A 23,942-nucleotide genomic window follows, 5' to 3' on the forward strand; every position below is an offset into this window, starting at 1 on the left:
GTTTATCTTGTCTCCCCTGCCGGCGGGCTCCTCTTTTGTGATCGAAGCAATGGGGGAACTGGATGTCTGGGGGTCTGCAACATGGCGAATCAACCTGTCCCAGATCTAAATTGGAGAATTTGCATCCTGTGGAAAAATACAAGCACATCCTCGACCACTAGTTAATAATGGGTCAGGACCCTTCCATTGTCCTGAGAGGAGGTCCTTCCATTTGACTAATGGTTTTGCATTTAATTGCTCCAGGCACCAATGACGAAGCATTGACGTAGTTCCAGCCAGATCAGTATTTAGAATATTTATTACGAAAAGAGCATGTTGCAAGATTTGATGGGGAGAACTATACTTAAACTCCCCTTCTTTTAATTTTTGAATTTGAAGCTTTAATGTTTGATGTGCTCTTTCCACAATGGCTTGTCCCCGGGGATTATAACGGATGCCTGTATTATGTTTAATTTGAAACTTTATACAAAATTCCTGAAAAGACTTAGAAGTGTAAGCAGGAGCATTGTCAGTTTTCAGAGCTTTTGGTAGGCCCAAATATGAAAAACAAGTAAAGAGATGTTGTATCACATCTTTAACTGCCTCTCCGGTACGAGCAGTTGTAATAATAACGTGATAAAAAGTATCTATAGTTACATGAACAAAAGACAGTTTTCCAAATGAAGAGACATGAGTTACATCCGTCTGCCAGAGTACATTAGGTTTGAGACCATGAGGATTAACTCCCGTAGGTAGACTATTATAAACAGTGGGGCAGTGTAAGTAAGAACGCACAATCTCCCTAGCAGTTTCTCTGGGAATTTGGAATTGATATCTTAAGGCAGTAGCATATTGATGATGAAGTGAGTGAGGGGCTCTGGCCTCCTCAATCACAGTAGCCACTGTATTTCTGGTTAACAAGTCAGCCAAATCATTAAAGGCATTTAAAGGGCCAGGCAATCCAGAATGAGCCCGAATGTGTCCAATGAAAAATATTTTACTTCTTTTCCAAATTTGTTGCTGTAAATTACTTAACAAATGAAATACGGTAGTTTTATTGTCAGACAAAAACCACAGTTTCAATGTGTGGAAACAACCTGACAATATACTGAGAATCAGAATAAAGGTTAAATTCCTCATCTGCAAACATAGCAAAAGCCTCTATGACTGCTGTTATTTCAGCTCTTTGAGCTGAAGTTTCCCGTGTTTCTAAAACCTTTTGGTGATTTTTAGTAACTATGGAGGCTTTACCATTTGTTGACCCGTCAGTAAAAACTATTTGCGTATTTGGAACAGGAGATTGTTTACATCTGACAGGAAAAATAACTGGATGTCTGGATATAAAATTCAGCAAAACATGCGAAGGTAAATAATGCAGAATTTGACCACAATAATTTCCTACGGCAATCTGCCAGTCCTCATCAAACATTAGAAGAGCATCAAGTTGTTCTTTATTACATGGAATTACAATTTCTGCTGATTCTTTACCGAACAATTCAATGCTCCATTTTCTCCCTTTTAATATCAACATAGGTATCAGTCCTGGATAAGAAGCCACTGTTTTTTTAGCTTGGGTGGGGAGATGGACCCATTCTAGGGGGATGTTTTGCCATAAAACTCCCGTAGGCGCAGTTGGAGTAGCTAAGCAGAGGAATTACCAGTTTGTCTGTAAATAAACTCTTTTTACATAGCTATCAGATAGGGCTGCTTCTACTTTGTCTAAAGCTTCCTGAGCTTCAGCAGTTAATTGTCTTTTAGAAGTTGGGTCAGGATCCCCACATAAAATATTAAAAAGAGGCTTTAATTCAGCAGTGGCTAATTTTAAATAAGGTCTGATCCAATTAATATCTCCTAAAAGTTTTTGATAATCATTTAAAGTAACAAGGTGATCTTTTCTCAATTTTAATGGGACATGAGTTACAGTTTCTGAACTGATAACCCGTCCTAAGTAGGTTATGGGCAGATTGACTTGAATTTTCTCTGGGGCAATTTTTTAGCCTCTGTCTGTTAATGCCTGGGTCAAATCCTGGAGGACAGTTTGTAAATGAGCCCTATCAGGGTGGGCAATTAAGATGTCATCCATATAATGGATCATATAGACTTGTTCATATTTACTTCTAACATCTTCTAAAGCAGCACTAACGAACTTTTGACATAGGGTGGGCTATTTTTCATTCCTTGAGGCAAAACCTTCCTTTGAAACCATAAATAAGGCTGTTTAAGATTTTCTGCCGGAAGACTAAAGGCAGATCGCTTTTTATCCTCAGTATTTTTATTCTCAGTATTTATGGGGGGCTGTTTTGCCATAAAACCAATTTTTTGTCTGGCTACCCCAATTACACCTATGGGGGTTCTATGGCAAAGGAATTGTCAAGCAGTTGTCAATTTAATTTTTTTAATTTTTAAAATTTACATTTTAACAACATAAATTTAGGGATATGTTAATTTAGGTCTAATGTTTAGTTTAGGTCTCTGTATAAATTTAAATAATAAATGTATAACCTCCTTATCTCATTTTGGTAAACAAATATACCTAAATGCAAAATGTATTTATATATGTATTTATATATGGCAACAAGTATAAACTTATTGACATATAATATATATAAATCAATATACTTGAATCAATCTTTATAATTAATATATTAATATATATTACAGCAATACAACACGTACACAGCCAATACCAACACAAACCAATGTACTGCAATAATACATGTCACACATATATAATTATACAGTATATAGAACATATATCATCACAGCACATCAAACCATACCAATTAATATCAGCCACACACATTATATTACTGCAATATACATTTAATTATACAGTATATGTATAATATGCATATATACTATACATATTAATTATATACAAATTAATTAAGTATAGATCTATAAATAGAATTAGGTATACCTTTATTATATTTTATTTATACCCATATCTAATTAGGCAAACTGCAATTAGGCAAATATATTTATATTATGTATTTATAATAATATATATAGTATTGTTAATTGTACCGCCTGTTGATAACTAAGAAATTGAGAAAACCCTTCTCTGAGTATCTCCTATTTGAGACAGCACGTCCCTCCCCCATAGGGTAAAGGGGAGCGTAGGAACTATGTAGGGTTGGAAAGTTCCACAGGTATCTTCAAACTGCCAATCTAACATTTTTGAACTTTTAACTACTATGGGGGCTTGAGGGCAAATGAAACAAAATTTGACCCCTGAAATCTATCAGGGCAACTTGCCAATCCTTATTGAATGGAATTACTATGTTTGCTACTTCTTTTCTAAAAAGTTCCACACTTCTTTTTTCCTCCTTTTATAATTAATTGTGCCACCAAGCTGGGATAAGATAAAACTATTTTTCTTGGGGTCACTGGTAGATGGAACCAATGGGCCTTTTTGTCACAAGCACCCTGTAGGTGTATGTTTTGTGGCAAGAATAATTTAATCTCATCTTTTGGTAATATTAATCCTAATTAACTGATCATTTAAAGTCTCATCTACTTTAACAAGAGCTAACTCTGTCTCATTAGTCAACTTTCTCTTAGAACTGGAATTAGGATCAATTTTTAAGCAATCAAACAAAGGCTTTAAATCTGCAGTAGTCAGTTTTAAATGTGGGCATATCCAATTAATGTCCCCTAATAATTTTTGGAAATCATTTAAAGTTAGTAAACAATCTCTCCGCAGCTTCAAAGGGGCATTGTCAGTTTTCAAAACTTTTGGCACCTAAATATGAGAAGCAAGTAAAGAGGTGTTGCACAACATCTTTATAAGCTTCTCCAGTTATTGTTTTGTAACCTAAATCTGGTCTATAGCCTTTTAGATGACAAGCAACCATCTAATCTTTGCTTGAATACCTCCAGCAATGGAGAACTCACTACTCTTCAAGGTTTTAAACTTTGCTTTACCTTTTTCTCCACAGCATTCCCACCCCGCATACCACTTTCTCTAATCCCACCAACTCATTTTCAGTAGTATGCGTGGGCCAGGAACTGGGCCAGTCTTTCCCAGCAATGTTAAGAGACGTCTGTTCTTGTGTCTAATAGCCCTGACATTTTATTTTCTTGAATTAAAAGATCTTTTAAAGGCCTTGGAGCTGTAATTTTCTGCACCCAAAAGGCTAGATCACTAAATCCAAATACTCTGTGGCTCCTAGCCTAAGAAGTCAAGTTTTTTCCTGTCTGATACTAAGGTAAAAGCAAAAGCTGTGTTACTCTTTGACCTTTATTAATTTGCACAGTTTTAGTAGGCAGTGAGGTCAAAACTTTAATTTCTCAACATAATCAGAATCTACTACACCATGCACCACCGAAATTTTCTTTTTCTTTTTATTTATTCATTTTTTTTCTTTCTTTTTTTTTTTTTTTTAAGAAAGCGAGCTACGCCCTAGCACAAGTCCTACAATGCCCTCAGGTAGGGGGCCAGCCACTCCCGTTGGAATTGGAGTAACCGGCTTGTCAGGGGTTAATATTGTTGCTAAATCCCCTTACCATTTTGTTTTTCTCTTAGCCTGGGTGAGACCCCCCTGAGGGGGTTTTCTCCAAGGAGCATGCTCTGCATATTGTGTACGCAGTCTGTTTTAAAAGCTCCACTGTTTAAAAAACTTTTTATCTTTTTCAGGCTTTGGCAACACTTTGAGAGGCTTTGAGGGCAAAGTGGGGAACTCCTGGGCCCTGGAAGGCGCAAAAGGAGGCGGCAGCAATCGTCTTAAATCAGAAAGTGGTGGATAAGTTTTTTTTTAAAGTTTGCGCAGAGGGGGAGGTAGCTCGCCAGGGCGTCTGGCCACAGTGTCCTGTAAGTCCTCTCCTCTCTCCTCTGCTGATTTTTTCTTCCTTCTTCTCTTTAAATCTTTCTCAGGTTTTCTTTCCCTCACTCTATCTTTTTTCCTTCCTCTTCTCTTTTACTTTCTATCATTTCCTTCTTGTTTCCCTCTTTCATTCTCCCTTCTTCCTTCTTACTGTCTTCTCTTTCTTTCGTTTCTTTTCCTTTACCCTCTTTCTCTCTTTTTCTTTCCTCCTCCCTCTCTTTCTCTCTGTGTCTCTTTTTCTAACTTCCTTTTTTCCTTTTTCTATCTTGCTGCATTCCCTGCTTCCTTCCTCCTCCGTTCCTCTCTCCTTTTCACTCTTTAGTTCTTTTTCTATCTTTAGATCTTTCTCTATTTTCTTTCCTTTTTTCTTTTTCACTTTTTTTTTCTTTTTTCTTTTTATTTTTCTCTCTTTTTTTGCTTGGGTGAGGCCCCCCCAGAGGGGGTTTTCTGCAAGGAGCAGGCTCTGTATATTGTGTATTCTTTAAAAGCTGCTATGTTTAAAAATAAAACTTTTTTTATCTTTTTCAGCCTTAGGCAATGTTCTGGGAGGCTTTGGATGTAAACCGGGGAATTCTTAGGCCCTGGGAGATGCAAGTGGAGGTGGAGTAGTCGCCTAAAATCAGAAATTGTTGTTTAAAGTTTTAAAGTGTAGAGGGAGAGGGGGCTCGCCAGGGCGCCCGGCCGCAGCATCCTGTAAGCCCTCTCACTCCTCGGGAGGTAGAGCACAGTGTCCCTCCTTTTCCTAGTCAATGGCAGAAAATATGATCTGCGCAGAAGGTGGAGACCCACTACCATCCACCGCTATAGCCTCTCCCATAGGCTATCCCACAGCCTCATGACGAGGATCCAGAACATTTTTAATCATTTTTATAGGATAAGTGTTTAGTTGTTTTTTTTACCTTCACCCAAGTATCTAAATTAACAGTAGCCTCTTTAACAGTTTCAAGATTACTTGTATAAAGAGTTGCCATTCTTAGTTTCAGTGTTATCCATGTCAGAAAGTTAAATATAATAGAAGATAAAGCTTTTAGCTTTCAAAAGATCAGGCTTTTCTTTGGCCTTTTAACTTCAGAAACCATTTTTTCTCTCTAACTCTAACTCTTTAACACTTTCAACACTTCCCACTCCTACTCGCCCTGTCTATCCTACAGGGGGGTCCACGGCACCCTGAGTGGGGTCCTATCCGTCCCTAAAATTCAACACTGGGGGAAAGTGTTGGGGACCTACTTTCGAATCGTCCCTGTCTCGGGCGCCACCTGCCGGGGTCCTGCCCCGGCTGATCCAGGGTATTCGAAGCGGGGACGGCGTCGGCGACCTATTTATTTAAATATTTTATCAAAGATATAAAGAGTAATAGGATGAGGATAGCTCAGTAGGAAAATTCAGTGGAGAAAAGAGGCTGAGTAGCTTGGTTTACGCGGGAGACCAATAAAACTTCAAGACAAGAAGTTTGCACCACTTACGTAGGCCGCAGGCGTCCTTCCGTTCTCCCGAAGGAGAGGAGACACTGAGGCCTCCCCGGTCAGATCTTAGAAGCCCAGGCATAATTAGTAAGCGTGGCGGGTTCCGCGCTCCAGAGGGAGACTCAGCCAGAGTGAGAGAGAGAGCGACATGGGGAGACCAGTATTTCGAGGAACTGATCCCAATTCTTTATTTTCCAAAGTCTGTTTTTATACACTGAGATGTTATACAAAAGTCACGTGGGGACAGCAGTCCTGACTTTTATTAAAGTCAGGTGCTTCATACAAATGTATACAGAGGTCTTAGGGGTGTTACATCATCTTCTGGCGGGGGGGGGGGGGGGCCTGCTGACAATTTATGACCCTCTCCTTGTGACAGCGGTCAGTCAACCAGGACACTTATTTCTCCAGGGGTGATTATTCTTAAAACAGACGCCACTCAAATAAAGTTACATTCCTATAGGGTGAGGGTGTAGTGGGTTTTAGTTAAGGAAAGAATTTACTTAGCCTAAGGTCTAACGTGATTAATATCAAAGGTTAATACTTATTTCTTCTATATATTCATTAATGTGTGTAAGGGCAGGGGATGTGGAGACTTAGCAACAAACATTGGCTCAACAAATGAAAAACCCTTCACCAATACAATTTCTAATCAGCCCATTATACTTATACTAATAGTTTTCTAACTTTTCTAAGGAACCTGTTTTTAGAAGGTTTAAAGCATCTCGTGCCTCTCACGGTTGGGAGGCTGTGAGCAATCACATGTGGCCGGACAAGCCTGTCAGGCAGGCTAGAGAACCTTCAGAGGAGTTTGTAGGTTAAAACACTCTTATCACGCCTAGGAATTATTATTAACTGGAGCTCTAAGTTAACTCCTTCTCTGAAAGAGGTGGTGGGGGACAGCCCCCCGTAAAGTCACTCTGGCCCCCAACACTTACCTCCAAGCTAGGTGCCCTCCGGTAGTACCTTTCTCTTACGCTAAAAAACTGCATCGATGATGTGTGCTAAGTTGCTTCAGTCATGTCTGACTCTGCGTTCCTATGGACTGTAGCCTGGGAGGCTCCTTTGTCCATGGGATTCTCCAGGCAAGAATACTGGAGTGGATTGCCATGCCCTCCTCCAGGGGATCTTCCCAATCCAGGGATCGACCTTGCATCTCTTACATCTCCTGAATTGGCAGGGAAGCTCGATATGTCCCTATTAAAAATTCAATCACACGGGAAGCTGTCCAGAAGGTAACTTGGGAGTCCCTGGCTTCCTGTCTCTCACTCTCTGCTCAGAGTCAGCCTTTCAGTCCTTGAAGATGCTCACTTCAGTGCTGTTCCCACCAAAAATGGATAACCTGAAATCTCATCATGAAGGAACATTAGGCAGACCTAGATTGAGGGGATATCCTGTAAAATAATTGATCCGTGTTCTTCAAAAATATCAATGCTGGGACTTCCCTGGTGGTCCAGTAGCTAAGACTCCAAAAACCCAATGCAGGGGGCCGGGGTTTGATCCATGGTCAGAGAAGTAGTTCTTACATGCCACAACCAAGACCTGGTGCAGTCAAATAAATAATCTCTTTTAAAAAATATCTATGTCACAAAAGACAAAAAAAGGCTGCAGAAGGACATCTTGTCATGAAGGACATGATGGTTAGATGCAATGTGAGACTCCGGACTGGATCCTGGATGGAAAAGAAAGGATCTGTGGAGGCCATTGTTGTCAGTTGGCAGAACTGGAATGTGAGCAAAGAGGTGGATAAAAGTCTTGTATTCAGATTTAGAATATTGTAATCAATACTAGATAAAGGCACTAAATAATAGCTTCGTATTCAAATGAGAGCACTGTATTTAATCCAGTATTTGTTATTGTATCTAATTAACTCTGTATTTGTGTTGGATAAAAGTGTTGTATTCAGAATACTGTATTCTACTCAGGTTTAGAATTTTGTATTGAGATTTCAAGTATTGTACTCAAGTTTTCTGAAGTTGATAACTACTCAGGTTATGTAAGAGAATGTCCTTATTCTTAAAAAATACACACAGTATCAAGAGATAAAGGGGTAGGTACAAAGAAAGCGGAGCTCCGAAGAATTGATGCTTTTGAACTGTGGTATTGAAGAAGACTCTTGAGAGTCCCTTGGACTGCAAGGATATCCAGCCAGTCCATCCTAAAGGAGATCAGTCCTGAATATTTATTGGAAGGACTGATGCTAAAGCTGAAACTCCAATACTTTGGTCACCTGATGCGAAGAACTGACTCATTTGAAAAGACCCTGATTCTGGGAATGATTGAAGGCAGGAATAAAAGGGGATAACAGAGGATGAGATGGTTGGAAGGCATCACCAACTCCATGGACATGAGTTTGAGTAAACTCCAGGAATTGGCAATGGACAGAGAAGCCTGGCATGCTGCAGTCCATGGGGTCAAAAAGATTAGGACATGACTGAGTGATTGAACTGAACTGAACTGAACTGAACTGAATAGCCACTATGGAAAACAACATGGGGAGGTCTTCAAAAAAATTAAAAATGGAACTACCATATGATCAGGCAATTCCAATTCTGGATATTTATCCAAAGGAGATAAAACTCACTGTCTGGAAAAGTTATCCACACCTCCCATGTTCACTGCAGCCTCATCCGCAAGAGTCAAGGTATGAAAACAATGTAAGTGTCCACTGGCAGGTGAATGGGTAAAGATGTAGTGTGTGTAGTGTGTGTGTGTGTGCAGTGGAATGCTAGTCACTATTAAAAAGTAAGAAAATCCAGGAACTTCCCTGGCAGTCCTCCAGTGGTTAACACTCCACACTTCCATTGCAGAGAGTTCTGGTTCAATCCCTGGTCAGGGAACTAAGTAAGATCCCACGTGCCACTCGTTGCAGCCCAAAGAAAGAAAGAAAAGAAATCTTACTATCTGCAACAACATGGATGGACCTTGAAGGAATTTTGCTAAGTGAAACAAGTCAGACAGAGAAGGTGGGACAAGGTATGATTTGGCTTGTGCAGAATCTAAAAATATCAAACTTACAGAAATGGAGAGTAGGATGGTAGTGGACAGGTGGCAGAGAAATGGGGGAAATAGGAAGATGTTAGTCAAAGCTTACAGACTTTTAGTTCCAAGATCAATATATTCTGGGGCTCTAATGACTATAGCACAGTGACTATAGGTAACAGTGTTGTGTTGTATATCTCAAAGATGCTATGAGACTAGAGGTTTAATGTTCATAACAACAACAAAATAGTAACCACGTGGATGGTTTAACTAATACATTTCACAAGTTACATGTGTATCAAATCATCATATTGTATACCTCAAACTTACACAATGGTATATGTCAATTATATCTCAATAAATGCTGGAAAAACAGAGATAACAGCTTCCTCTCAAATGGTTCAGAAAAATGTATCTAATGTGTGGACAGAGAGATGAAATGATAGATGGATGGAAAGAGAAGCTGAGGCTTGGTAAGCCTCATGCTGTAAAAAGACCCATGAAACTGTGAGCAAAATAAAGTTGTTGTTTTCAACCACCGCTTTGGGGCAACTGAAGCATCTTCTACACCCAGACCTCTAAAAGCTCCATAGTTCTGCCTTTCATGTTTGTCTGATTCATCTGGACATATTTTCCTATAAGGCATGAAACTTAGGTCCATTTCATTTTTCCCCCGTTTGGATAAACAATTGTCCCAATAATGTATCAAAAAGTAAACGCTTTCAGGGCTTTCCTGGTGGTTCAGTGGCTAAGACTCTGAACTTCAATCCTTGGTCAAGGAACTAGACCCCACATGCCACAACTGAGACCTGGTGTAGCCAAATAACTATTTTAAAACATAAAGTGACTGCTTTCCTTGCCACCTCTGTATCTGCACACGTTTGTTCTCCCTGCTCTTCAGTCTGTCTGCTCTCCGGCTTGAGCAAACAGCCTCAGGCAGGGCTCATGTGTGGCTAAGCAAATCACCACCTCCGTCTGCTTTAAGGGTGACTTAGCTCTTCTGTCCCTGAGCCCTAGAAATTGAGAATCAGCTTAGCAAGTTCACTTAATTTTTCTGCAGCTCAGTTTCTCACCTGTTGTGGGAATCAAAAAAGACAATACGGACATGATTTGTAGACCACCGAGAACAATAGTTTATTGTATTTATACTGGTGAACCCACAGAAATAACGCTGATTGCCATATCTTGTTCTTCCGTCATTTCTGAAAATATCTCCTGGGGTCATACATATTTCTTATGCACTGATGGACTGCTCCTGTCACCAAAAGGCAGCCAGGGTGACACCGGTTCATAGTAGGAATCCGTCCAAATTGACCTTGCTAAAATTATAATTTTTTAAAATCTCCTTTTTAGGCTTTTACAGCCAAAATTTCAGCTGGCAAGCAATTTTGAAAGCTGGGAACAATTCCTTCCTACTGTCAGTGGTCAGATTCCCATTGGCTGCATGATTTGAATGAGGGTTTAAAGGGACCATGTGTTTCCTATTAACTTGGCACTTGTATCGACCCAACAAGAGATGCAGGCAAAATATGGACTCTGTATCATAAAATGTTTTCGCTGTTTTTTTAAATGAGATTCTTGTCCTGTGTATACTTAGCCCTAAATCAAGAAAGAGGAATTAGCATTTTAATATTATTCATCTTAACTGTTTTATTTTTACATAAGTTTACAAAACATAGAAAATATGAAAAGAAGAAGTATCCATTAACGCACGATCCAAAGATAAACGCTCTGAACATTTCAAAGGATTTTCATCTGCTTTCTTTTTTAAGTGTCACTTACATTATTTCACATCCTGCCTGTGGCCAGCCTGACCCTTGGCTGGTCAGTGGCCACTCCTTTTTCTTCTTTGCTGGGAGAAGCCTAGGATACTTAGTTTCAGGGCAAGAGGAGCCTGGGGACCACAGATGAATTTTTCAGTTCAGTTCAGTTCAGTTGCTCAGTCATGTCTGACTCTGCAACCCCATGGACTACAGCACACCAGGCCTCCCTGTCTATCACCAACTCCCAGAGTTTACTCAAACTCATGTCCATTGAGTCAGTGATGCCATCCAACCATCTCATCCTCTGTCCCCTTCTTCCCCCACCTTCAATAATTCCCCGCATCAGGGTCTTTTCCAGTGAGGCAGTTCTTCACATCAGGTGGCCAAAGCATTGGAGCTTCAGCTTCAGCATCAGTCCTTCCAGTGAATATTCAGGACTGATTTCCTTTAGGATGGACTGGTTGGATCTCCTTGCAGTGAATTTCTGCTGCTGCTGCTAAATCACTGCAGTCGTGTCCGACTCTGTTCGACCCCATAGACAGCAGCCACCAGGCTCCTCTGTCCCTGGGATTCTCCAGGCAAGAATACTGGAGTAGGTTGCCATTTCCTGCTCCAATGCATGAAAGTGAAAAGTGAAAGTGAAAAATGAAGTGAAGTCGCTCAGTCGTGTCCGGCTCTTCGCGACCCCATGGACTGCAGCCTACCAGGCCCCTCCGTCCATGGGATTTTCCAGGCAAGAGTACTAGAGTGAGTTGCCATGTCCTTCTCCAGCAGTGAATTTCTGGCCTAAGCCAAAGAAGGAATTCTGTCCCTTTGACTCACGATTGGTTTAGACCTAAGAGTGACAGTAATTCTGACCAATGGGAAGTGAGGAGGCCTGCGGAGTGCCCGGTGGCTTTCTGGAGGGGGGCAAGCCAGGAGGAAAGGCGAAGGAGTCAGGACAGACCGTGCCTGCGTCCTCCAGCTGCTGGAAGGCCCAGCCCAGGTTCAAGTTCACCAGGCAAGGCACGTTTCTCCGTGTTGGGCACGTCCCTCTCCTGCGCCCGCAGACACTGAGTGGAGTTAAGCCGTTGCCCCTGGGGCTCTTAAACAGCTGTTTGCACGGTGCTCTGACCTGTATCCCAATTATTTATTTATTGGGTCCCATGTTGTTACCTAATGATGATGACAAGTATTTTCCTTGAGCCTTGAAGACTAAGAGGAGTGCCAGTAACAGTGGCAACAATAGTCAATATTTATTTTTCTCTTTCTCTGCCATGCTGGAAATGGAGGTACGCACTTTATTCACATCTTTCCGTTCTCTTCGGGAACGAGGGTGTTCTATTATGATTCCCATTCCATGACTGAAAAAAACTGCGACACCGGTGTTCTTATATACTTTTTAAATGGCCTCTATTACTGTCTCTAGGACCTTTCTCTTTTGCTTCTACCTGCCTTCTCCTCCTTTAGGTAATTTTGCCTAGAAATTTGTCTACTATCTGTATCGTTTTTATGCCAGTTAAGTTTCTTTATTGCATTTTTATTCTGCTTTACCTATTTTTTTCTACTTGTATCCTTTGGGGGATTCATTTAGGAGTTTTTCCACTCAGTAACATTTCATGAACATGTTTCCACAGAAATATGCCTTGTTATTATTTTTAGTGGCTGCATAATATTTTATGAGTGGGATATATATAAATTGCACAGGTTACTAGCTCTCTCCCTCAAACTCAATTCTGGATAACTAGGAGGAGATGGAGGCAAGAATCCGAGAGCTGGCTGGAGGCAGGAGACGGAATGGATTAAGTGTGGCCGTGTCACTTGGGGCCTGCTCTGTGAGTCCAGTGGGAGGCAGAGAAATCAACTTCCAGATTCTCCTCACATCAGCCCTCCCACCATCAGGCCCAGGCTTCAAGCGAGATCTCCAGGTGCCAGAATGAATGAGAGAAAGTGGTGCTTGTGGTTTGCTGCTGCGACCATAAGGATAGGTGACATTTAATTTCCACAGTAGTCTGGGAGAAGCTCAGCATGAGAAAAGAGGCCACAGGGAAGAGGCTCTGTTTTCTCATCTGCAGAGACTAAAGAGCCATGTCCAGCCTGAGGGGTGCTGCACCCATTCCTGGGGGGAAGTCATCTGTAGAAGGTCCCCACCCTCCTTCCTCTCTGCCTCTTCGGGGGGCTGGGGGGCACGTTTTCCCCTTCAGCTTCCCCATCAGTGAGCTGCAAGCTCTCTCTGGACTCTGAACTCAGAAAGGACTGGAGGGAAGGGGATAGTTAAGGAATTTGAGATTGACATGTGGTGAAGGTAGTTTAGTCATTAAGTTGTGTCCAACTCTTGCGACCCCCTCTCTCCACCGGATTTCCCAGGCAAGAATACTGGAGTGGGGTGCCAGTTCCTTCTCCAAGGGATCTTCCCCACCCAGGGATCAAACCTGTGTCTCTGCATTGCAGGTGGTCTCCTGCATTGCAGGTGGATTGAGATCAACATGTACACACTGCTATATTTAAAAATGGATAACCAACAAGGTCCTACTCTATGGCACAGGAAACTCTGCTCAATGTTACATGGCAGCCTGGATGGGAGGGGACTTTGGGGGAGAATGGATACATGTATAATATATGGTTGAGTTGCTCTGCTGTGTACCTGGAACTATTACAACATTTTTTTTTTTTTAAAAAGGAGTTAGATACAGCCATTGCCTTATAGGAGTTTACAGAGCAACACTGGGTAAGAGCTGCAGCCAAGCATGAAGGCTTCAGGCATAAAGTTTGGGGCAGGAAATGGGGATGCCCTTGGTCAGGGTGGCAGTAGATGAACATGTGGACAGAGTGGGTGCATGAGAACCGAGCAAACCATAAAACATTTATTTTTAAATAATAAATAAAGGAAGGAAATAGAGGCAAGGAAACATTCACGAAATCAAGTCTGTAAAGTGCTCTCAAACATAAATTTTAAAAAACCGAGAAGCCTGATCTGACCTTAAAACACTGTTTATAGATATTCAACAGCTGTTCAGAAATGGTTCCCTGCTGTATCAGAAGGGAAGGGAGAGAGAGCTTCCTTGGAGGAACTGTTCCAAGACGCACAGACCCAATCAAATGACACTCAGAGGGACACAGAAGCATTGTCTAACAAGAAAATGGAAATGTCTAAAGCCAAGTTCAAGGTAAGAATATCATATTTCAATCATATGGGGGCTGCACAAGGTCTTCACTGTTTATGAAGATATATGATTCTCTGTAGATTAAATACTTCTGTATTTTTTGATTCAGTGTAAGGACAGCATACTTAGCCTATGAATCCACACAGTCTACTAAACCAAACTTCAGAATGTCTGGCAGTGAGAATGCGTTTGGGGCTTGAAATCCTCCCTCCTCAAGTTCTACCTACAGAAGAGAATGCAAGTATTAGATCTAATTAATTGATTCACGTGCCTTCAAGGAATGATTTCCATTCTAGAATGCAGTGGAATGTTCCAAGAGTCACCATTTGTCTTCTTAAAGCAAGTGACATTGCATTTTATCCTGACACAGGAAGAAGAAAATCCAGCTGAGAGCATTTGTCTTGGACAACGTTTGTCTTCTGAAAAATGCTGGTGAGGAATGTGCACATTTCCAGCCTTTGCGTGTTGCAGGTAGAGGCCTAGGGTCTCATAAGGCCCCCTCCTTCCCAGGTTGGAGCCCCTCTAGCCCCTCAGAGTCTGGACGTCCTTGGGCCCCGACCCCCTGCTGTGCTCTATCAGTCTCCTGGCGTGTGGAGCTGGAGAGATCAATGACCACGTCTTCCACACCGCTCACAGGACTGCCTTCCTCCAAGCCCCTCTGGGGTCCTGCCTGATGGGGGCTAGAACCTTCCTTGAGGTGGTCAGAGCCCCAGAGTCCTGCCAGCTTTTCTTCACTTTCTGCTTTCCTTATTGTCCCTGCAGATTTTTTATGCATCCCTGGCAAAAAAAAAAAAAAGAAGAAGAAAATAAATAAAAACAGATATCTTTAAATATGTGCTTAGTCACTCAGTCATGTCCGACTCTTCGTGACCCCATAGACTGTAGCCTACCAGGCTCCTCTGTCTATGGGGTTCTCCAGGCAAGAATACTGGAGTGGGTTGCCATTTCCTTCTCCAATCTTTAAATATAGCAATTAAGTAAAATTTCTTCCTTGTCATTGCTCTCTAAATCCCATTAGAATTTCCATTGCTGGTGCCTGTCTGGGGCCTACCAGAGAGTCTTGTAGGTAACTCTCAACATTAGGGTTTGTACACTGGGCACAGCCAGGGCAAATGCCTTATTTGGATGACGTGGTGGTTTTTAAATTTTTATTTTAAAGTTTGTTGGCAAGATTTTAAAATCAAAAGATTTACATCAAAAGCCAGATGTCCAGCTTCTCTCAAAAAGTCAGGTGTCTGGCAGCCCGAGGCCCACTTTCCTGTAAGGCCGCAGACCTGCAGACTCAGTAAGCTCACCCCACCTGCCCATGTAAGCTAGGAGGGGTGGGTCGGGTGACCTGCCCAGCGCTCCCTCTCAGGCTCTCCAGTCCTTGAGGGCAAAGATAACTTGATATCTTCAGTCCCAGCATAGTTTCAGGTGGGCAGGAGTTCAAAAAAGTTTCGCTGAACAAAAACCCTCCTCCTCCCCAGCCTAAAATTGGCCCCCTGCGAGCATCCCCCTAATCCTAACTTTCTGCCTTGTGTTTTCCTCCACCTAATTTGCCTGGATGCTGTCTATAACTCATTTCTCCAAGCCCATGGTTCTCCGGTAATAGCCAACAGACCAGTAAGGATGCCAGCTTCTCAGAACTTCCAGCCTCAAAGCTTGAACTCCAACAGAGCAGACAGTTCTAGCACAAAACTAGGGCACAGAACAGCTACGTCGCAGGTTGTTATCAGCTGAACCGGGACAGAGAACCAGACCTCTGGAGTCCAGGGTGCGTGTGGTTAACGGCCTGTAGGTTCACTGCCTGCACCATCTTGCTTCCTATTGCCATGAGCTCTGAACTGTGTGGTTGACAGTACTCAACACTGGAAATACATATTTCACGTAATGAATGTGTATCATTCCACTCAGAGAACCAGGGCCTGACTGGACCTCCACACACTGCCTACACAGTTCCAATGAAAAGGCAACCGATTAGAGTCCAAGCCTTGTAATTATTTAAAAATCGGAGTAAATTTACACTGCTTGGCTTGGCAGTGGCCCTCCAATCATAGGGACCCCGGACATTGCCTGTGCGGCGCGGCCACAAGGCCTTCTTCCTTACCCAGGAGCCAGGGTGCGCAGGAGCCCAGCAGGCCGCCCTCCCCAGAGCCCAGGACGGAGTCAGGCAGCGGGATGCAGTGGCGCACCATCGCCCCGTAGAGCCCATATTCGGCCATCACGCTGCTGCCGCCCCAGCGCTTCTCTCGCTTCCGCCACTTGGCCCGCCGGTTTTGAAACCAGACCTAGATTGAGGTGGGAGGGGAAGCAGAGAGGCTTATAGGAGGAGACCCCCTCCCCAGCACAGAGGGGTGCAAGGGCCAGCTACCCTCTCTGGGAGCACCTGGCCTGTCTCACAGATCACAGGACTGGTAGTACTAGGTGATCCGGATCAATTTCTACCAAAGTTTCCATGGAGTGAAGGATGACCAGACAAAATCAGAGTATCCCACGCTGTGCAAAGAAGCCAGTTTTTACTCTGATGGGAATGTTCACCAAGCAATGGTCCCTTCTAACCTCAGTTGTTGGACTGTTTTATCTTAACAAAAGATTAGTGTCAAATATTGTTTAAAAAGAGTGAGTGACTCTGACATAAATCACAGCAAGATCTTCTATGACCCACCTCCCAGAGTAATGGAAATAAAAACAAAAATAAACAATAGGGACCTAATTAAATGTAAAAGATTTTGCACAATGAAGGATACTATAAGCAAGGTAAAAAGGCAGCCTTCAGAATGGGAGAAGATAATAGCAAATGAAACAACTGACAAAAAACTAATCTCCAAAATATACAAGCAGCTCATGCAGCTCAAAACTAGAAAAACAAACAACCCAATCAAAAAGTGGGCCAAAGAACTAAATAGACATTTCTCCAAAGAAGACATACAGGGGGCTAATAGACACAGGAAAACAACATCACTCATTATCAGAGAAATGCAAATCAAAACCACAATGAGATACCATTTCACACCAGTCAGAATGGCTGCAGTCCAAAAATCTACAAGCAATAAATGCTGGAGAGGGTGTGGAGAAAAGGGAAGCCTCTTACACTGTTGGTGGGAATGCAAACTAGTACAGCCACTATGGAGAACAGTGTGGGGATTCCTTAAAAAACTGGAAATAGAACTGCCATATGACCCAGAAATCCCACTGCTGGGCATACACACTGAGGAATCCAGAATTGAAAGAGACACATGTACCCAATGTTCATCGCAGCACTGTTTATAATAACCAGGACATGGAAGCAACCTAGATGTCCATCAGCAGATGAATGGATAAGAAAGCTGTGGTACATAAACACAATGGAGTATTACTCAGCCATTAAAAAGAATACATATGAATCAGTTCTAATGAGGTGGATGAAACTGGAGCCTATTATACACAGTGAAGTAAGCCAGAAAGAAAAACACCAATACAGTATACTAACACATATATATGGAATTTAGAAAGATGGTAATGACAACCCTGTATGTGAGACAGCAAAAGAGACACAGATGTATAGAACAGTCTTTTGGACTCTGTGGGAGAGGGAGGGGGGATGATTTGGGACAATGGCATTGAAACATGTATATTATCATATAAGAAATGAATCGCCAGTCCAGGTTCGATGCAGGATACAGGAAGCTTGGGGATGGTGCACTAGGATGACCCAGAGGGATGGTATGGGGAGAGAGGTGGGAGGGGGGTTCAGGATAGGGAACACATGTACACCCGTGGCGGATGCATCTTGATGTATGGCAAAACCAATACAATATTGTAAAGTAAGAAATAAATAAATAAAAGAAAATAGGGGGGAAAAAAACACCAATACAGTATATTAACATGTATATATGGAATTTAGAAAGATGGTAATGACAATCCTATATGCAAGGCAGCAAAAGAGACATAGCTGTAAAGAACAGACTACTGGACTATAGGGAGAAGGCAAGGGTGGGATGATATGAGAGAATAACACTGAAACATGTACATTATCATATGTAAAATAAATGACCAATGTAAGTTTGATGCATGAAGCAGGGCATCCAAAGCCAGTGCTCTGGGACAACCCAGAGGGATGGGGTGGGGAGGGAGGGGGAGGGGGCTTCAGAATGGGGAACACATGTACACCCATGGCTGACTCATGTCGATGTATAGCAAAAATCACCACAGTATTATAAAGTAATTATCCACCAATTAAAATAAATAAATATATTTTTTAATTAAAATAAAACTTGAGTGAGTGGCATGTCTTCTGACTTGGAGAGGATGTGCTGTCAGACATAGGATGGCTTAACGTGAAGACAAAGACCAGTCTTCTGTGTGCATGTGAGTGTGTATTTCAGGGCCAAGTGTGTATATGGCATGGGGCTGGTGTGCAGAAAGTCCTCATCAGCTACTTACACTGGTTTCTTTGAGGCTTGCCGTGGATGGATAGTCATTTTTTTCATTGATATCTTTACATAATTTCTACATGTGGCACAAATTGTATAATTTTTAAGAATGATTTAATAAAAGGTAAAAAGGCTGGGCAGCTACAGGGGTCATCCTCTCTAAATGAACACAAAGGAAGACTCTGGCATCTAAGTGACCCTCAGTTTGTGGATGGGGGGGCTGTTTAGAGGTGGCTGTGGGCTGACTCGCTGCGTGTGAGAACAGCGTGGTCTCTGGGTATCTTTGGGAGGAGAGGGGGCCCCTGCACCTGTATTCGGTCTTCGGGGAGTTCAGTCTTCATGGCCAGCATTTCCCGGGCATACACATCAGGGTAGTGGGCCTCACTGAAGGCCTTCTCCAGCTCTTCCAGTTGGTGGGCAGTGAAAACGGTCCTGCAGGGAGGCACATGGGCACATGACCACAGGAGGCAGCCAGGCTTCCCAGCCTCAGAGGACCCCGTGCCTGCTCCCCACCTCTGCCCACCTCATGAGAGCTGGGCGCCCCGTCTCCAAATGAGTAGCCTCTGGGAAGTTCATAGTTTGGTTCAAGCAAAACAGAGCTCTTTAGGACCTTTTTTCTCTCCTCAATAAATTCTAGCAACTCATTTTAAGAAGACCTATTTTAAGGGCCCACAAAATTGTGTCTTCAAAATGCTCCAGGGTCTAATAATGCTGTGCTCAAAGTGCTCTGGCAGTCTTGTGGTTAAGACTCTGCTTCCAATGCAGGGGGTTCCATTCCTGGTTGAGGAACCAAGATCCCACACGGTGTGGCAAAAAACTTTTTAAAATAATCATCATCATTGGTAAAATGCTACAAAGACTGACCTGCAGCCCCCAGGAATGGCAGAATTACATTCCCAGATGGCTACTGTGTCCTTTCCCATGCCATCCCAAGGCAGGACCAGACCTTCTCAGGCACAGGGTCTCAAGGAAGGTGGGGTAGGGAATGCCATGTGGGATCTTAGTACCTGTGCCTCCTCTTTTTCCTTTTGCTGGGGGCTGGGGACGCCTTCCGGTCACTCCTGTCTTCAGAAGGGCTGTCTTCATCTGTTAGCACAGGGAGAGGAAGAGGACTTTAGAGGTGAGCACATTTTTCATTTTGCCCTCTGGATTTTAATTTGAGGATTGAAGCTATGAACTTGTCAGGGATGTGAATATTTAACAAGACAAGATCATAGTTTTCACATCTGATGATGTATTCCAAGTGCTGCACTTAGCCGACTGCCCATGCATATCAACATTATTCTTCATAAATTAAAAAAACTCCATGACAGCTGCTATTATTATCCTCTTTTTACAGAGGAGGAAACCAAGGTACAGAGAGATTAACTTGTCCAAGATCACAAAGGTTGTCAACAGTGAAGTTGGGATTCAAACCCCAGATGTGTGTGAAGCTTAAGCTACTTGAACACTAATTGCATTTCCTGTTCCTTTCAGCTTCCAAATTCATACCCTTCCTTCTGCTTCCATCTCACATTCCTCATCTTAGCCATTATGCCAACACTTCTCAAGGGGAAGACTGAGGTTTGTGACATCAAAACCCTCCTCAGAGCTGGCCCCCTGCCCTGCTGTACCAATTTCAAATCTCTGAAAGTGGGACCTGGGAAACTCATTCTTGGCAAGGGTGCCCAGATGATTCACAGATGCGCATCAAAAATTTTAAGAACCCACTCCACTATGCTTTATCTTTTGAAATCCATTATATCAAAAGATTTAGGCTGAAAGAAAGTTTAGAAGACCAAACTACGGTCAGGTTTGTTGTTAAAAAGCATATATGTTTCAAAATACTAAATGTAAATTAATAAAAGCAAAAGTAGTAAAATAATATCAGTTTTACTCCTACATCAATGAGTTCACCAGAAAATTGGATTATGATATTATACTATCTGTGCGCTCCAATCTGATGTAATTAAATACATAAGGTTATGGAGCCAGTCTAAATTGAGACCAGCTGTGAGCGTGAAATATCCAATGGACTGAAGACAATAGACCCCCCCCCAGAGTAAAATATTAATAACTCTTATATGGGTAACACATAAAATGACAATATTTTGTAGGTATTGGATTAAATGAGACATAGTATTTAAATCTGTTTCACCTATTTATTTTCCTTTTTATTGTGGCTCTAAGAAACTTTCATTACACTCGCAGTCACATTACGTTTCCTCAAGACAGTAGTGGTCTTGGTCTTGAGAAATACTCTCATTGGCTAGGATGTGGTTGTATTTTGCCTTAGCTTTATGGGTCCTCACAGGGAAAAAAAATCCACAGTATGAAATCGGTGCCTGCATTTTTAGTGAGACAACTAATAGAGGGGGCGGTTATTTGCTAGATACTGGTGGTAATGAACCCCCCTGCCAATGCTGGAGACACAAGAGATGCAGGTTCCATCCCTGGGTTGGGAAGATCCCCTGGAGGAGGGCATGGCAACTCACTCCAGTATTCCTGCCTGGAGAATCCCATGGATAGAGGAGCCTGGCGGGCTACCATCCATCAGGTCTCAAAGAGCCGGACAGGACCAAAGCAACTTGGCACCTAGTAGACACTCATGAAATAAAGTCCTCTCAGAGTGGGTGTCTGCTGACCGCGCCTGCTTCCTTGAATCAGCAGTGGAGACCAGCGCAGTTTCTGCATTCAGCCTCCTGGATGCTCAGCTCTGCGGTTTACTATCACATAGCTGTTCTCCCTCGAACTCTGCTGAAATTCTCCGTTCTCTTCCCCCATGCCCCAAACCTCTCGACTTCTCCGTCCTGTCTTTGTCGATTTCCACTGCTCCCCACTTTCCCCCACAGTCCGTACCGACTTCTCTGAGGATCTGGGCACAGCTGCTGTAAGATGGGCGAGCTCGCTTCTTCGGTGCAGGGAGTAAGGGAGAAGCGGGGTGCCCAAACTCGCTCTTCAGCACCCGGAGGAGGACAGATCCAGGCCTCCGCCCCGCGCTTGTCAAGGGCCTGTCAATCCGTCAATCAATTCATCTAATCCCTCCTGGAGCCGGCGGGTACCGGGTTCCGTGCCGCTGATGAACGAGGCAGGCCCACCCAGGTTTCCCGACCCCTGCAGCACCCAGAGGCCGAACCCCGCGTGGCGGCAAGTGTCCCCCGCAGGCTGGGTCGCCGAGACCCCAGGGCGGGTCCGGATCGGGTGGTGGTGTCCGCGGGGTGGCGGCGACCAAGCCCAGAGGAGAGGCCAGGGCGGGGGGCGGGGTGGGGGGGGGTGGCAGAGGGTGCGGGTGCGAGAATGCGCCTCCCGGCGCGGCTACGCTCTGGGGTCCCCACTTCTGTAGATCTGGGGGACTGGGGTGGGGCCCGACAGGGCGGCCAGAATGTCACTCTGCCCACCCGAGCTGAGGGAAGAGACAGTAGGGGCGCGGACTGGCCTCCTTACCGGACGTCGACACGCTCTCGCTACGTTTCTGGAGGGCGGCCGAGGGCGGTGGGCGGCCGGGGAAGCGCGGGGCGAGGGGCTCAGGCCCCTCGGGCGGCAGGAAGGGCACGTCGGCGAGGAGCAGGCAGGGTGCCCGGGCAGCCGCAGGGGGCTGAGCGCCGAAACCGCAGAGGAGGCCGAGGCCCAACGGAAGGGCTCCGCGTGCCGGGCAGGAGCCTCCGAGTCCTGGGCCCGCGCGGGGCGCGGCTGCCGGGCCTTCGCACCCAGATCCCGGCCCGGGGCCCTCAGGTGCGGGCAGCTCGGCCTCCAGGCCCAGCAGGTCGGTGATGGCGAAGCCCCGGGGGCGCGAGCCGGTGGACGGGCCTCCGGGCACCAGCGCCCTGCTTCTGGCACGCCCGTCGGAAAGCGCGTCTCTGCCGGTCATGGCTTCTCTGGCAGCGAGGCCGGGCCCTCTCGTCCGTCACTTTCGCGGAGGGGGCGCAGCTCTGAGAGCGCTTTATACAATTGGGCGCCCGGAGGGCTCCAATCAGCGCGGCGCGGACGCGTCATGCCCGGGACCCCGCGACATGGGGACGCCACCTGCCCCCCTCCCTTCGGTCGCCGCCCTCCCAGCTGCGGTCCCCTCCATCAGCACCCTCTCTCCTCTCCAGTCATCCCCGCTACCAACCCCACGCCGGTTCTCGGCGGGAGTCGTCCCCTCCCTAAACCTCTAAACGCCGAAAGTTCCAGATTCCTTCGGAGTCTTGTCTCCCCTTCCGGGTGGATTCCCCGGTGGAGGCCCAGCGCGGAGCCGCCCTCCCCGCATCCAGTCGCCCATTAAGACCAGGACTCCGTTCCCAGCCACACTCTCCCCACTACCACCAATATGAACCCCGCCAGCCCTCCAAAGCCACCGCCTGAGCCAAGGCCTTCCCTGAAAATCCCCAAGGGGAAAGGAGTGGAAAACATTTATTTAATCCGTGCCTACTCCACCTCTAGCCAAACCCACCCCAGCGGTCTAGCGGCCGGACTATCCGGGGTCGCAAAATTCACGGGAGCTGGAGAAGTAGAGACAGGCCTGAGCGGACTGGCCCGGCCCAGGGCAAGGAAGCCACGTTTAGCAAATTGCATTACAGGAGGTCCAGTGAAATCGAAATTTCAGATGAACAGTGAATTTTTAAATTATAAGTATATACCAGTATATTATCTGGCGAGCCCTAAATGGGGAAGGTAAGTTGGAAAATAGGGCGTGTCTACTGGGACCCACCCTACACAGAAGCTAGCAAATTATTGTCAGATTTTATAATTTTTCGAAGAAAGCCTGATTTTCACGTGAAGCGCCCTTATTTGTAAAAGTTGTCTCGAAACGCAGCACGTGGGTAAACCTCTCCTGGTTCCCACTCGGAAAATCCCAGCCCACCTAACCCGAATCGCTCGGAGTCCATCCTTCTCAAACCCGGGATCTGGGAAGCCGAACCTCTCTGTGCAGCCCTTGAGAGGGCGAGCGGCGGATGCGGCAGCTCTCCCAACGCAGCGTGGGCGCCCGGTGAGTCTCTGCGCGCACCCCCCAGCGTAGCCCGAGCCGAGCCCGAGCTCGAGCCGAGCCGAGCCGGAGCCGGGAAGGATCCCGAGCTGGAGCTGAACCCAGCAAATTCTGCGTCCCCGGGTGGGTCTTCTGCAAACCCCAGGATTAAGCGAGGGGCTTCCGATAAAGATAATTACAAAAGGCTGCGCATTAACTTTTCATTATTAAAAGAAGACCCAAATCTCCCCCTCGCAAGCTGTTACTGAGATTAGCAAAACCATAACTTTCCTTTAGGATAATTGTCTTTTGAGTCGCTCGGGGCTGGGGGTGTCGTTAGGGACCAGCGTCGTTTTGGGCTCTGCCAGGAATTTCTCCCCAAATTTATCTCTGGGTTTAGGGGAAAGTGTTGGGGGTACAAGATCCAACCACGATGCTCTGGCTCTCGGCCGGGCAGAGCAGGAGTTCGTA

At 44.7% G+C, this 23,942-nt stretch overlaps 1 protein-coding gene across 2 annotated transcripts; it reads right to left on the reverse strand.

Annotated features, from left to right (window-relative positions):
- Positions 1-13,838: 13,838 nt before the first annotated feature.
- Positions 13,839-22,433, reverse strand: VSX1 (visual system homeobox 1). 2 transcript variants are annotated; one of them, NM_174767.2, is given in 5 exon segments: positions 13,839-14,930; positions 16,243-16,423; positions 18,856-18,979; positions 19,555-19,633; positions 21,971-22,433. In NM_174767.2, coding segments are annotated over 5 exon segments (1,098 nt in total). In that variant the 5' UTR covers positions 22,395-22,433; the 3' UTR covers positions 13,839-14,640.
- Between the last annotated feature and the right edge of the window lie 1,509 nt (positions 22,434-23,942).

The sequence above is a fragment of the Bos taurus genome, chromosome 13 (assembly GCF_002263795.3).
Source record: "Bos taurus isolate L1 Dominette 01449 registration number 42190680 breed Hereford chromosome 13, ARS-UCD2.0, whole genome shotgun sequence".
Classification (NCBI taxonomy): Eukaryota; Metazoa; Chordata; class Mammalia; order Artiodactyla; family Bovidae; genus Bos; species Bos taurus.